The 16,317-nt window shown below is 47.4% G+C and overlaps 1 protein-coding gene across 5 annotated transcripts in view; it reads right to left on the bottom strand.

Moving 5' to 3' along the window:
• PTPRM (protein tyrosine phosphatase receptor type M) overlaps nucleotides 1–15,895 on the bottom strand; it is a 665,201-nt gene extending 649,306 nt beyond the window's left edge. For all 5 annotated transcript variants that reach the window (XM_059881042.1, XM_024984488.2, XM_024984489.2 and 2 more), the window contains exon 1: nucleotides 15,672–15,895. In XM_059881042.1, the coding sequence (XP_059737025.1) occupies nucleotides 15,672–15,744 (73 nt within the window). In that variant the 5' untranslated portion in view covers nucleotides 15,745–15,895. The remainder of the gene's footprint in view (nucleotides 1–15,671) is intronic.
• Between the last annotated feature and the right edge of the window lie 422 nt (nucleotides 15,896–16,317).

Below are 16,317 nucleotides of genomic sequence, written 5' to 3'. Positions count from 1 at the left end.
ATGTAGGAGACAAAAGAGACGTGGGTTCAGTCCCTGGTCAGGAAGATCCCCTGGAGGAGAACATGGCACCTCACTACAGTATTCTTGCCTGGAGAATCCCACGGACAGAGGAGCCTGGAGGGCTACAGTCCATAAGGTTACAAAGAGTCAGACATGACTGAAGCAACTTAACATGCAGGCACTAAAAAGCTGAGTACTTTTCCTTCTAATTTACTATTTTAGAGGCTATAAACTACTGTGCATTGCTGGGTTGTACCAACTTTACAATCACTTTTAACACCAAAACGAGAAACTGTACCAAATACTTGTCATTTAGTCGCTAAGTCAGCACTCTTAAAAATGACGACTTGTGCTTTGGGCCTCTGAACGGATGGAGTCCTCTGGGTCCACGAAGAGCTGTACCCACTGTCTGTGCCACATCCTGAAATGTTGGGGCCTCAACTCCAGAAAACTCCATCAGGTGACAGCGCCACCCACAGGATAGTTTCGGGAGGTAACTAACATACAGGACCCGCAGTGTGTGGCAGTGATATTCCTGTTCACTTTTCCCTCCTGGGAAGCCCGAGGACAGAGCAATAAGCTAATAAATTGGATCAGAAATGGAAGAAAACCTGGGGCTTGCAGAACCACACCCCTTGGGGTTTTCAGACCTTAAAGGAAGCACACAGCCTCAAGCTTATCCCATGGTCACCGGCCTCTAAGAACAGGGCCACTGGTTTCACACACCAGGCACTGTGCTGTCCACAGGGTGACCAGGGGTGACACAGCACTGCTCTCCACAGATGAAGAAACCAGCCTTGGAGAGGCCAGGGGACTGTCCCAAGGGATGAATGACACAGCCAGGGTGACTCAGGTACGAGCAGCCTATCAGTCCCTCCAGAATACACCTCGGGACACAGTTGTTTGTCTCTTTGCAGAGCATCCATTATCACAGGCGATCTCTGAGGCCAGCCTCTGAACCACAGCATCCCAGAATGACCCTTTTTACAGATAAGGAACTGAGCTCCACGAGTTCAATGGCTTCCCCTCGGAGGATGGCCAGTGGCGGAGGGGCCCTGGAACGCAGGGCTTGCAATCCCATATTTCCTTTTTTCACGCGCCAGTGATTTCTCAACTGTGCTCTGCAAAGAAGCACCTAGGACGCAGGCCCCAGGGGCCCTGTGTGGGGCCCCGCTTCTGCCCTGCCCTTGTGTCCACGTCTACCCTTCGCAATGTGGCCCAACTGCCCCATGCATCAAGGGGGAGGTATGTTCCCCTACCCTGGATTCAAGGCTAGCCATGTGACTGTGACGAGAGGGTGAGGCAGGAGTGACGATGTGCCCTCCCCAAGAGTAAGTCAAGAGGCCTTGGCCCCCTCTGCTGTCTCTCTGGAAACCCTGCCTGCAGAGGACCCCAGGGAGGGGAGCCCAGCCGCCCCAGCCAAAGCCAAACCTAGACCAGCCTGCAGCCAGCCAACCTTAGAGTGTCAAGAGAGGCCAGCCAAGGTCAGCTGAGTAGAGACACAGACAGAAAGCATACATTCCCAGTTCAGACCAGCAGGCACGCTCCCCATCCATAGAACACAAAAAACAGTAGGTGCAAAAAACAGTGTGCACCAGTGGTCCCCAACCTATCTGGTGGCAGGGACCAGCTATGTGGAAGACAATTTTTCCACAGACCTGGTGGACAGGACACCTGGGGGCATCCAATACTTTGGCCACCTGATGAGAAGAGCCAACTCTTGGAAAAGACCCCGGTGCTGGTAAAGATTGAAGGGCACGAAGATAAGGGGGCAACAGAGGACAAGATGGTTGGACAGCATCACCAACTCAATGGACATGAGTTTGAGCAAGCTCTGGGAGAGGGTAAAGGACAGGGAAGCCTGGCGTGCTGCAGTCCATGGGGTTGCAGAGAGTTACACACGACTGAGCGACTGATCAACAATGGCAGGGGGCAGGTGGGGAGGGCGAGTCATGGCTTCAGGATGATTTAACCACATTACATTCATCGTGTATTTTATTTCTATTATTATTATTACATCAGCTCTACCTCATATCATCAGGCATTAGATCAATGAGGTTGGGGTCCCCTGGTTTCTGCCATCAGATTTGGGGGCATCTGTTACTGGGTAGTAGTCCATCAAACACTTATTTCTCCAATTTGAAGGGTCACTTTTTAAACCTGCCCACAACAAATTTTGTTAACCAACAGATATTTATGCTTTCCTACCTATGTAAGATTTTACTTTACTAAAAAACATGGTGCTTTGAAAAGTAAGTTGAGAAACTACTGAGCTCAGCTCTAAAACCCTCCCTGCCTCCTCCCACACCCATGTTCTTCACTGTTAGTGAGCTGAGACTGTTCCACGTGTCACCAGGATGTAAAGAAATGCACACACACAAAAGCTGCCTTTGACTGACTCAGACACTAAGACTTTGGAACTCAATTATTTTCTGCTATCACCACCCAGTTCCAAGAGATTCAATCAATTTATCATGATGCGTAAAACAGCAAGATAAATTAGAATAAGGTGAGACAAGTGCTTCCCAGGTGGCCCTAGCGGTAAGGAACCCACCTACCAACGCAGGAGACTTAAGAGATATCGGCTCCACCCCTGGGTTGGTAAGATTCCCCTGGAGAAGGGCACAGCAACCCACTCCAGTACTCTTGCCTGGAGAATCCCAAGGACAGAGGAACCTGGCGGGCTAAAATCCATGGGTCACAAAAGAGTCGGGCATGACGGAAGCAACTTAGCACGAACGCACAAGATGAGTGAAGAGGATACCAAGACCAAGAAAAGGAACCAGAATTCAGGTTCTATGGCAGAGATGGTGGCTCTGGGCATTTTTCTGTTTTAGGCCCAGTCAGCAGCTACTCCCTCCAGCTGGTAACAGAACCCACGCCTCCATGGAGCAGCCCCAGTTTCCACACTCTCATTCCCCATGGCTCCTGAGGGCTGACCCCATGCCTGGTCCAGTGTGCTGGCCAAGCAGGGCACGAGGTTAAAGTGGGAACAGGTGATGTGAGCTGACTCCATGAACCACAGGGAGGCGTGGTCTGTGCTGCTGGAGGAGGGACTATCTCTTTCGCTGGGGCTTGGGGCTGGAGGATTCAGCCTGTAACTCCTTAGAAACACCCAGCAAAGATGCTTAGAGAGAAAGGCTCAAGCCACCAGGACCAACTGGGCCACCCACAGCCTTCTCTTTGCACAAGCCAACAAATCCTGTTTGATGAAGTCCAGTTTGGCTGAGGCTTTCTGTTCAAAAAAGTTCTAACTCCTTCAGCCCACACATCTGAATCTGGCATCCAAACAGCCAACATAGAGAGGAAAACTTGATGGGTTATACAATTCGCCTTGCCCACAAGAAGAAAGTACGTTCATAAGGGAAGTCACACCTTTTCCTGGAAGTGAGACCCAGGACAGCTCCCCAGAGGCTCATTCTAAAGATTCTGTGCTGTGCTTGTTTAGTCGCCCAGTCGTGTCCAACTCTTTGCGACCCCAAGGACTGTAGCCCACCAAGCTCCTCTGTCCATGGGGATTCTTCAGGCCAAGAGTACTGGTGTGAGTTGCCATGCCCTCCTCCAAGTCTAAAGACTCTACATCACATAATAAAACACTCAGCACCTTCCTAACAGACCCAACACTCCACCTGGAATGCTTTTGCATGGAGCACATCTCAGTACAGGTGGATAGCATCGAGGCATAAATCAGGAAAAGACAACCTGATTTTTCTGCATGGCTGAAGCAGCTTATCACACACTCATCTGTGTGCACAGGGAGGGGTGGGGAGAGGAGAGAGAAGACAGTGCACACAGCCCTTGCTCAGGGGGCCTGGCTTTTGTTAGGAACAGAGATAGCTTTACCCACCAAAGCTCCCAGCAGTGATCTCAGCTAAGCTCTGATGAGCTACTGAGCATGGACAGTTTTGAGAATACCATACCCTCCTGGCATGGTACCCAGGCTTCCCTGATGGCTCAGTGGTAAAGAATCCACCTGCAAAGCAGCAGACGCAAGTTCAGTCCCTGCATCAGAAAGATTCCCTAGAGAAGGAAATGGCCACCCACTTCAGTGTTCTTGCCTGGGAAATCTCATGGACAGAGGAGCCTGGCGGGCTACAGTCCACAGGGTCGTGAAAAGTGGGACACGACGAGCGACTGAACGACAACAAACAGCATGGTACCCAGCACACAATAAGTGCCCAGTATAAATCCCTGAAATAAGGCCTACCCACGGTGCCAAGAGTTAAACAAAAAATATCAGCCTAAATGGTGTAGTTGCGGCAGACTTGGGTGGCTGCTATGGCTGGCAGCTTCTTCCCCAAATATCGAGGGGGAAAAAAGTGGGTTTTATCTGTGCATAGTTGAGCAGAGGCAGGAAGAAACAAAAGCTGAACAATCATAGGAAGCACCTAAAATCCTTCCAGCATGCCTGCTATACCCACTTTCTTGTAACAAGCACCTTCCTGCTGTATGAGGCAGCATCTCAGATTGATCCACTGTTTGAGACATTTCACCTATCCTCCTCTATCAAAAACAACCTACGGATGCAGGTCTCATTCCTTTACACCATGCTACCTGACAAACTCAAGTGAACTCAGGTAACAGTCCTCAGGCTTTCTAAGTATTTGGCGAGAACCTAGATTCTTGAATCAAACATCTTCATTTTAGAAGTGAGAGATCTGACATCTAAGGATGTCAACTTAGGGAGGTGACAGCGAGTTGGGGATGTCATACTTGAGATGACTTAATGAGCCACTGCTCCCAGAGATGACATTTCAACAAGCACCTTTCCCCCTTGGTCGAAATGATGAGCTGGTGGAAATTTCAAGCGCTCTAATAGAAGGGGATGCCCATGCTTGAGGTTAGGTAGTCTTTTAGGAACTATTGCAATAAAAATGTCACGCTTTTGGTCCCTGCTCAGGGGACCCCTAAGGCCAATTATTCTCCAGTGTCCATGTTTCAATGAACATCAGACAGAAATAAGTGCTGGAAAATTCTCTCTCCAGTATCATCGTGTCTTGTTACCGTCTCTGAATGAGTCATCTCAAGTTTTGGCTCACAGCTGCGAATATAGAGATCGAAAATGATCTGTGTTCTGATTCTCTGAAATATCTTTATTCTCTTGTTATACCCTAAAAATTCCAGACTGATGTCACATTTACTGGAGTTCATTAGATTGAAAGATGGGTTGTTGCTGTTGTGTTAGCCACTAAGTCGTGTCTGACTCTTCTCAAACCCCATGACTGTAGCCCGCCAGGTTCCTCTGTCCATGGGATTCTCCAGGCAAGAATACCAGAGTGGGTTGCCATTTCCTTCTCCAGGGAATCTTCTGGACCCAGGGATCGAACTTGCATCTGCTGTATTGACAGGCAGGTTCTTTACCGCTGAGCCACCAGGAAAGCTCTGAAAGACGACTACAAAGCAGCTTGGTTTCTATAAAACACCAAGTTTCAGAAATCATTGTCTCTGCCAACACCAGAAGGCCTCTGCTTCCTAAGAGAAACAGTCTCCAGTCAATTACAGTATGGTACGTGAAACTTCATGTCACGATCCGCGGACGCTTTCTGAACACTAGTCAGAAAAGACGTGATAAATTTTCCAAAGGGCAGGGTCTCTGAGTCCCTGCTAATGTCCTGCTGGTACTCTTTCAACTTTAGCGAGTATGAAGATCTCGGGGTCCGGGTGTTTCTTTACCAGTTTCGGTGGCCCCTTCCAGAGGCTGTGACTCAGTACCCATGCAGGGCCAGTAATCTTCGTTGTTTTTTTTTTTTAAGAAGAGCTTTGGGTGAATCCAATGCAGGTGTCCAGAACTGCCTTCTGGAACTAAGCAGTCCTGGCTTTTCATGGTGCCAATTCTGAGGGGTCATTTTGTGATTCTCAGGGTGTCTTTCTTTTAAAATATAATACTGGCCTTATGTTTATAACATACATATTTTTTTAGCACTTCTACAAACACATCACCCATTGAGCCCCCAGGACACTCAAATACTAAAGTCCTGGACCCAGAGAAGTTTGAGCCATATGAAATTGTCAATATACAAAGCTTTCTGACATAAAAGTAGGGAGCTTATGTGGTTATACCCAAGGGATGTGGGTGCCTCCCAACCTCATAGAGCTGGTCTGCTTGTTTAGTCTTCACCATAATACTACAAAGTGTTTTTCCAAAAAACAAAACTGAGACTCAAAAATCAAATACCATGTCCAAGGCCACACTGCTGTTCAGTGGTAGAAAGAGATTTCAAAATCAGGAACACCTGATCTCCCGGGGGGGGGGGGGGCGGTCTCTGCCCTCTTTCCTCCCCTCCAGGACCCCATAGCCGACATCAGGCCATTTAATTAACAACACCCTCTACTGATCCGAGCCCCACTGGGACTGGCCAGACCCCACTCCAAACTTTCCGAGGGTCAGCAACACAGGCCTCTCAGCAAGCTCCCCACAGGGGCTGGAAACAAAAGGGAGGGGCTCTCTAAAAAGCCACCCGAACAGGATGAAATGGTCACTGACAAGCAGAGACAACACGGCAAGGATCCCCATAACATACACACGGGACATGTGCCAACGGGTGACGGTTGGGGAGACATCACACCACGTTCAGATGCCTGGATGTGAAAAGTCAAGGCAGTGGAGAACACAGGTCACAGGACTGTTGTCAAAGCAGCCTCTTTTTATTAAGTTTCCTCACTTGAGAATACGCCACAGTGAATGAAGAAGCAAGGAGAGCCTGCCTGCTGTACCGCAGACGAGCAATGGGAATGCGCGGGCTGAGCTCTGAGCAGGTGTAATCAATTTCACTCTATATCAGAAATAAAGCAGGAGATGATATCTATTACTCCCTGTCATGGCAGCTTCTTCCTGGTGATACACGGTTCTTTTAATACACCAGAAACTAAAATCAAATCATGCTTATCTACCACATAGTGAATTTCTTTTTTCTTTCTTAGAGATCAGTATAATACCAAAATTCTACTTTATGGCACTAACTGATTTATAAATTTTTATTACATATGATAAAAATTATAGGCTCATTTTTACACATTTAATTAACAAAAGGTAACCTTTTTCCTTTAAATTTAGCAACTGAATCTCTATGTGCCTATTAATTTCTAAGGGTATCAAGCACCAAACCCACCACCTGAGCATACTGTTAAGATTACTATAAATGCTTTTAAAAAATCAAACTTCATAGGAAAAAAAATCAGCAGTAAGCAGAAGTAATTTGTGTTTTCTCTTCCCTAAGAGAACTTTATTCAATCATTCACTCATTCCAAAATATTTGTTGAGTTTATTAATTTACTATGTGATTGTTGTTGTACAGTCGCCCACTTACGTCCGACTCTGTGACCCCATAGACTGCAGCATGCCAGGCCTCCCTGTCTCTCACCATCTCCCAGAGTTTGCCCAAGTTCATGTTCATTGCATTGGTTTTGTCATCCAGCCATCTCATCGTCTGTCGCCCTACTCTCCTTCTGCCTTCAGTCTTTCCCAGCATCAGGATCTTTTCCAATGAGTCCACTCTTGGCATCAAGTAACCCCTTTGTCATGGCAAAGGGGGCTGTGTAACTCAATAATGCTTTGAGCCATGCTGTGTAGGGCCACCCAAGAAGCATGGGTCTTAGTGGAAAGTTCTGACAAAACGTGATCCATTAGAGGATCCAAAGAGATGGCAAACCACCCCAGTATACTTGCCATGACAACCCCAAGAACTGTATAAAAAGATTATGTGATTACTAAATGCAAAACACTGTAACTTGATTCTATACATTATGAGTATTTATTTTAAAAGAAATGCTTTAGACAATTTTATATTTGTATCTAGGGAGAATATCACAATGAGGCAACTTCAAACTTGTGGTTTTAACATTATTTAAAACATCTCAGACTACACCAGAGAAGACAGATCAAACAGAAACCCTCAGAATGGACTGCAGGAAGGGTGTGATCCAGCGCCTCCCCATCCCATCCACAGTCAGAAGCCCATGTTAGACCCTGTTGTGATTCCACCACTAGAATCAGGGAGAAGTACCAGGCCTCTGCCTTCCATGGTAACTCAAACTAAAACATATTCTCACTGTCTGCAATAAATCTGCTTTCTGCATATTGAATAGGAAAGAGATGAAAGGGAATACGCAACCATCTGAAAACAAACGGATGCTCTCTAAGTGTTTCTGTTCTGAGGCCCATACAAACCACATGCTTTGCTTCTGCCTAGCTGTTGTATTTTTAAATAAATCATTCTATTAAATGCTAGCTCCCTCCTTCAAGGGAGAGTCTAAAAACTCTGTTTTCACAAGCCTCTGACAATTTGACCCTCATTCTCTCTCAGCTGCAGGTCCTGGATTCTTGACCATAACAGTTTCCCTCCCTTGCAGCCCCAGCGTGAAAGTAAGTAAGATCCTTCCATCTGATCCTCCACCATCCCTCTGCCTCCAATTCAGGGCCCAAACCTTTCACATCACAGAAAAAGTTTTTAAGGACTCGGGATTCTTCTCAGTTTTAAGCAGAAAAATGGACTAACTCAGGTAACACTCTAGTATTCTTGCCTAGGAAATCCCATGGACAGAGGAGCCTGGCAGGCTATGAGGTATCCATGCAAAGTTTAATGACTGCCTGCATTATATACCTGAACCAGCAATGTTGGGAAAGGAGTCTCCTGCAGACAGAAGCGAGGTGCCCACGCTCTTCATATCTATGTCACACATCTGCACGTGGCCACTTTTCTGGTCGATTACCGAAAGACTTGATGGAGAAAGTTCCGTAAGTTACCCTGAACTCTTAGATAGCTGCCAGATAATCTATTTCTCCAAGTGCCACTGCTATATACAGAACAGCGGCCACTTAGGATACAGCCATGGAGAAGGAAACGGCGACCCACTCCAGTAGTCTTGTCTGGAAAACCCCAAGGACAGAGGAGCCTGGTGGGCTATAGTCCATGGGGCCGAAAAGAGTCAGACACCACTGAATACTCACACAGGATACAACCAAAAAGAGGAACAAAGGAGAAATAATCACTACAGAGTCTGAAGTTGTCCTGGGGTCAGTTTTGAACTAAAACAAAGTGAATTACAAGTAAAGCAGCAACTTCCACTGAAGAATTTCATTTGATGTGAACGAGTCATCACAGCAGATGCAGGCTCCCTCCAAACCTTGCCTTCCTTCAGCTCTCAGTGGATGCATCCAGGGAGCTATGCGGATGAGGCTAGGTGATACCCCTGCCTACACACCCACTGGGCAGCTACACCTGCTGATGGGCTGGGGACAGCGGCCAGAGGAGTAGGGAGCTGGAGGCCTGCCTGCCGTATGGAAAGCACTCTGCCCGCCACGTATTCTCTGAAAGTTTGCTGATAATGTTTCAAGGTAAATCCGTTAAATGACATCACAATCCATTTTGTTTACCTGGAGTGTTTAAGGATAGAGAAGCAGGGATGGTCTTTGGCGGAAAATAGAAAAACGAGGTGCTATCCTGGGAGACTCATAAGAGTACATTATCAATACTTTACAAAGATCTATATTAAAAAGCTCCTTCATTTCCAAAGGCAAAGTGTCACATTCCCATATTAAAATTCCAAATTTTATGCACATTAATTCCTCATTCTTGCCTAAGAAATTCCTTGTTTCTTTCTATTTCAGTAGATTTTGAAACTTTAAATAATTGGACAACTTTCCAAAGTACTGTAACTGTATCCTTCTGATCTTTGCCCATGACCACCCCCAATGCCTTCTGCAATCCCCTAAAGGGGCTTTCCCAGCAGTAATGCTCAATATCCACTTTGAATAGAAAGTATCATTTTAATAGGTGCACTGGGCTATGTGCTTATTATAACAAGTCAACAAATATCTTTGAAACACAGTGTCAACCCACAGAAATTTCCAGTGGCTAATTTTCAGTGACTGCAAAATTTAATTAAAACTTTATATTGCGGTAAGTAAAATTAAAGGAAATTTTTTTTCATTGTCAATTTACAACTGGCTGGATCCAATATCTTCTGCAGATAAGAACATTATTTGAAATGTCGCGCTAAGAGACTGAGAGTCACAACACCATCACATCAGCCTGTTTCGTAATTTGGGCTGTGTTCACAGTGGGGGTGGGGGTTACTACGTGCATGGATGTGAGTTTCAGTTGTATCTCTGGTACTTTCTGCTCTTGTCAAGGGAGGCTGAAAAGTGCAGGCTGAGAATCCCAGGCCTTTCAGAACTCACGCTCTGTCCAGCATCCCAAGCACCTGGAGGGTTAGTTCTAGTATCTACTGCTGTCCCCATGCCTCCAGCCCCACCCTGGACTTTCAGATTTTTATCCCTCTGGGTGGGGCCAGGAGTCTACCTGTCTACCTGTTCCTGAGTGATGCTGAGGCTGTTCATCCAAGGATGACTCTTTTAGAATAATGTTTTTCAAAAGGTGGCCAGGATCACCTGTGGATGCTTTGGGGGCCTGGACAAAAGAATCACCACGGCCGGCCATAGAGACCAAGATTGGGAAGGACCGCTCCTGGTGACCCTCGAGCACACTTGGTTTTGAGCAGCATGGGTATAAACACAGCTCAGTGGAAGCACTGGCGAAACACTCCCACGCCCCACCCCCCAGGCAACCTAAAGCCACCCAGGTGTAGGACATCAGCCCGATCTTCCTGCACACTTGATCCTCTCTGGATCCTTAACCTGCACACGATCCTAACAAGATCTGCACACCTGTGTTCCTACACGTGAGCACACACAACCCCCCACCCTCCTCGGCCTGTGTTCTTCTCTTTCCCTCCCCACGTTCCCACCTCTTCATCAGATCCTGACCTTGCCAGGGGCCCCTGGAAGGCAGGGGGCCACAGGCTATGGAGGTGATGACTAAAACTTTCCTGCCTCCCACCTAACACCAGCCCTACCTACTGTTTTCCTCCGCTGAGTTCTTTTTCAGAGCAACAGAGTAAAAGCAGTCTTTCTGATCAGACTAAATGCTAAACCACTGCAGTATTTTAGGAACTAGAGAAACAGCATCCTCTTATGATGGGAGGTCTATGTTATTGTGCATCCTCCTTAAACTTTTCACTAATGAGTTTGAAAAACATAAGTAATGAAACCTTCTCTCACTTACAAAAGAAGCTGATTAACAGGCTGTAGTCCTAAAGATAAGAAGAAGCCTGAGAAAAGTTTGTGGGAAAGTTGGTTTTCAAAGAGAAGACTCCTAGAATTACAAAGCACAGTAGACACTGCCTTAAGAAATGTTATACTGTTGAAAAAGTATGTAAGTACTTATTAAAATGCCTGTCCCCTAACTGAAAACTATATCTTAGGATATTCAGGTTAGACACACTCATTCTAGAAAACTAACCCTAAAACAAAAACTGAGAAAAACACTACTTAACCCCAAACAGTGCCTCTACTGAAACAGATACATACAGCCTATCAATTCCTAGAATGTACAATTGTTATGAAACTATGAAATTTTTAAATAAAGCTACCGACTTCCATAGAATTGTCAGAGAAATACCTAAATTCAAAAATCAACTTTTCCCAAAACAAAAGGCTGTGTTTCATTCATACATGGTTTTATATCATCTGAAGATATAATTCAGATTACTTGCTCATTAGGGAAAGTTCATTTAGAATTACGCAAATTATATACACGCTTATCTATATATCAATATATGTAAGTAACTTTTCTACTGAAAATTTGTGAACCAACCCTTTGAAAACATCAGAGACTAAAACCTGTGATTTTGCAGATCAGAACAATTGATTAAGCTCGAGCAATACTTCTTTACATCCATATAACACTAAAAATGTACAGTGATTTCTTGGCATATCTCTTTCACACGCAGTGATTTAAATTTACAATCTTTTCATCACATCCATTATCAATCTCATTGAAGCAACAGAAAAATGTAAAATGTCATGACTCTAGTTATCCGAAAAAGAAAAAATAAAACAAACTGCTTAACAAATCTATTCACAGTCTCTGTAAAGGGTACTGTAAAATCTTATATTTTGAAATGACTTTCAACTTATAGAAAAGTTGCAAAAATAGTACAAAGATTTCAAGTACATGTTTCTCCCACCTTCCCCTGTGTGGACATCTGACTTAACTGCTGCTGCTTCTGCTAAGCTGCTTCAGTTGTGTCGGACTCTGTGCGACCCCATAGACGGCAGCCCACCAGGCTCCCCCGTCCCTGGGATTCTCCAGGCAAGAACACTGGAGTGGGTTGCCGTTTCCTTCTCCAATGCATGAAAGTGAAAAGTGAAAGTGAAGTCGCTCAGTCGTGTCCCACTCTTAGTGACCCCATGGACTGCAGCCCACCAGGCTCCTCTGTCCATGAGATTTTCCAGGCAAGAGTACTGGAGTGGGGTGCCATTGCCTTCTCCATCTGACTTAACTACTCAAATTATTCAAAATGAAGAAACTAAATGTTGGTACAATTCTACTAATTCAACTACAGACTCAATTCAGATTTCAGCTGTTTCCCCCCAACTGTCCTTAAAAGAGTATTTTAAAGAATACATTTCTTCAGGAGAGTTTCAAACTCACAAAATTATATTAAGGTTTAATCTGTTCTAAACAGTGTAGTGGAAATCTGTTTGTATTTCTATTTCTGCAAACCAAGGCTTGCTTACTAGAATTTATCACATCAATCTCATTATTATATAAAACCAAACACTTCCTTGTATAGTATATATTACCACCTGGCTTTTAAGAAAATGGGTCAAAGAAGTATGACTTGCCAGCTACTTGGCTTCACTATGGAAAAGACAGTATTAAGCAGAAGCAAAAATGATTTCACTTTCTGCCTTGCTTCTTACTTGCATACTTTTTTGCAAAAGTTCTTCTGAATGATCATACAGAGCCTAGATAGAAGGCAGAAAGTGAGCCTCCAATATCTTGCTTAACAACTTAGAAATTGTAAAAACGGAAAGTGACGTTTAAAATGAAATGTTTAAATAAAAGGCCTCCTGAACAACAACAACAAAAAAACCTAAATCTTTTCTGTTTTCTTCCAAAGTGTTTAGTTCCTATATCTAGCATCTAAATTATGTGCAGTACCCTCCAGAAATGATTAATCAGCAATCACATCAATTGTGAATGCATTCCAAAAGAGGGGAAACAGCAAAGTGTCTTGTGTACAAATCTTGGTTACAAAAAAAAACACCTCTCCACTGATTACATAAAGCCTCCTGATTCAGTCCACTGGTTGCACTGAGGCTGAGAAGAATCTGTGATGAAAATGTCAATTTCAAAAGCCGGGACAATGCAAGCCAGTCTAATGCCTGATAGTCCTTCCTCTCCCTCCCTGCTGTGTCAGCCAGTTCATGTACAATTTGAATGTCTGCAAATGATCAGAATTCACATCAGTCATTTATTCAACAAATGTGAGTGTCTGTTGGGTCTAGGGCTCTATGTAAGTGTTTTATGGGAACCAAGAAGAAAAAATAACTGACTTTGCCCTCAAGCCACTTACAATCTACTTCCTCTGTCTCTAAAAGGATCCTCATGTCAGGTGACCAGCAGCCAAATATCCAGAAGACTCATAAAGAGAAATAAGTGTCGGTATCACTCATAACATCAGAATTAACTTTCCCAACATAAAAAAATTTTCAAAAATAAAAAACTGACTTTTCCAAAGCATTAAGCGCTTCCCACAGGTACTTCCCACCTAAAACCCAAAGTGGAGGGCAAAACCATGATACACTGTAATTTATCTGATCCCTGCACACACAAAATTTGCCAACTTCAATTTTTTTTTAAATTTCATCATTTCTAAGCATTCTCTGGGATACTGCCCTTCAGTTCCTCCATACTAGGTTAACTCTGGCTTTCCAAATTAAAAAAAAAAAAAAGAAAAAATGAAGGCACAGTTCAATTACTGGTAGGATAACAAATAGAATGATGCACTTCCTCTGAAAGAAAAACCTGGATAAAATTTAGTAAAAGCAAAGTCTCTTTGGTTTGACTATTAATTTACATAAGCATTAACAAGGACATAGGTCAGTACTACTTAGGCTGAAGTTCCTTTTAATGATGAGAAACTCATCATTTAAATAAACTACGTAAATATTTGTTCCCCACCTCCACCCCAATCCCTTACCCACTTCTTGAAAATCCATCCAAACGCTTTCTGACACAGCTTAACTTGAAACAAATCCCAGGCAGGGAGCTATGGATCTTAATAAAGAGAAAACCATCACTGAGGCCCTCATCCTTGGCTTCTAACACTAATGAGTTACAAGGCTCTAAAACTAGCGAGTCTACTCCATAATTCACCAGTAAAAAAGAACGCAAGCCAAAATCGGCATCAATTTTATAGCAGACAGCAGTGGATCGTTTTGTTAAGTCCTCTGGCGCACGTGCAATTACCAGACAGTTAAGGGCATATTAAACTTCGGGAAAGGGTATTTCTGTATTGAAACTGACAGCATACAGCGAGCAGCTAACTCCACGCTCGGCTTCCTTGGAGTCCAACTGTGGTCAAGGGTCTCGGGGCTCATCAACGTGGGGCATGGCCTCTGCGCCTGCGTGTCCCCCAGACTCCAGGAAGTAAAGATTTAAGTTTTCACTGGTCGGAAGGCCAGAGGGAAAAGTCTCCAACGTTTTAAAATATGTGTTTTACCATCTGTGAAATTCTCCCTCATCAAATTAAAAAAAGAAAAAAAATTCAACTTACTCATTCCTCCGGAATAAACATAGAAACCTATTTTGCAGCCCAAGTTCAAGGCCAAATAACAGGCTTTATATTAAAAGGAAAAAAAAGCCCAGTTCCACCATTCTACGTAGACCTTAATGAAACTGACACACACGCGAGAAAGTGTACAAGTGTGCAGGTGTGCAAGCGTTGGCTGTCCATCCACGTGTGTGCTCCAGGTAACACCAGGCAGGGTTCGCGCCCCTCCTGACCCCCAACTCCCGGCTACGCGTCCTCCCGCAAGGAGCTCTCCGGGCTCCGACTGCAGGCGCGCAGCGGGCACCTCCCCGCACTCCCTTTCCTGCCCACCCCCGGCCGCGGGCCGCGGGGCGGGCTGACCGCTGCCCCTGGCCGGGTGCTCCGCTGGGCCAGAGGTACGGAGGAAGAGCCCGGAGGGCCAGAGCCGCGGTTGCCCGGACCCTGGGGCCCGATCCTCCTGCAGTAACCTGCGAGGCCGCCGCCTCGGCTCTCCCGGGCAGCCTCCCGAATGCCAGTACGAGCGGAGGTCACGGCCTCGGCGGGCCGGGCGGAGGCGGGAGGGCAGGGAACTGGAGATCATCGCCGCCGCCGGGTCCACCGATCGCGCGGGTGCAGCGGGCACGGCAACCCGGCAACCGCTCGCGGCGAAAAGGACCGCGCAGCGCCCACGCCCGGCGGCCGGCGGCTGCAGCTCCCAACTTCAGGCAAAGTTTTCCGCTGTTGCTCCCGGAGCCGACCGGGGACTCCGAGTGGCGCCGTCCTCGCGGACACACGCCCAGGCCGCGGAGGGGCGGGGGCGGAGATGAGAGCCTGGCTCCTGGGCCAGCCCCCAGGGCTCCTCCGCTCGGCCGGCCCGAGCGCTAGGTGCCCACCCTTCCCGCCAGCCCCGCTCCCGCGCCGGGGACTGGAAGCCGCTGTGCTCAGCCCGCCGCGCCCCCTGCCCGGCCTCGCCGTCAGCCGCTCGGGCTCTCCCACCCCGGAGCTACCGGTGTTCAGAGCCCCCCTCCGGCCCGCGCGCCCCAGGCCCCTGCAGGCGAGGCCCCGCTTACCTGAAAACGAGTCCCCCGCCGCAGTTAGCAAAAGTCCAGTCAAAGTGGCCAGGCAAGTCCCAAGTCGGCTCATGGTGCCAAGTGCGCCCCGGGCCGCTCCCCGGCGGCGCTGGGTGGGCGCGAGGGCAGAGGGCGGCCGGGAGCTGTGCCTCCAAGGCGGCGAGAAGAGGGTGAACAGCCAAAACCAGAACCAGACGCTCCGAGTGCCAACAGTTGCAGAAGTCTCAACTCCGGCGGCTCCCGGGGCCGGGGGGGGCAAGGGGCCAGGGTCCCCCTGTCCTGTCGCCGGCCCCGCTGAAGCTGGCGCGGCTGCGAGAGGGAGCGGAGGGCGCGCCCGCGGAGCCAAAATCCGCCCTCCGTGCCGGCGGCTGCGCTGGCTTGGTTCTTCTTCCTGGGCTCGGGACCCGAGCCTCCGGCGCCGCGGTGCCCGGGGCCGGGGCCGGGGCCGAGGCCGCGCGCGTCCCGCCCGCCGCCTCTGCGCGGGCAGACGAGCCAGCCCCCGGGCGGCGGCGCGCCGATGGCCGAGCCTGCGCCGGCTGCGCGCGGGGCTCCTGCTCCCCGACTGACTGGCGGGGCCCCGCAGGCCGGCTGAAGGGAGCGCCCACGTCACGGCCGCCCGGCTGCCGCGGCCCGCTAGAGGGCGTGA

Source organism: Bos taurus, chromosome 24 (genome assembly GCF_002263795.3).
Source record: "Bos taurus isolate L1 Dominette 01449 registration number 42190680 breed Hereford chromosome 24, ARS-UCD2.0, whole genome shotgun sequence".
Lineage (NCBI taxonomy): Eukaryota > Metazoa > Chordata > Mammalia > Artiodactyla > Bovidae > Bos > Bos taurus.
The sequence above is the reverse complement of the archived record's forward strand: the minus strand, read 5'-3'. Positions and strand labels throughout refer to the sequence as shown.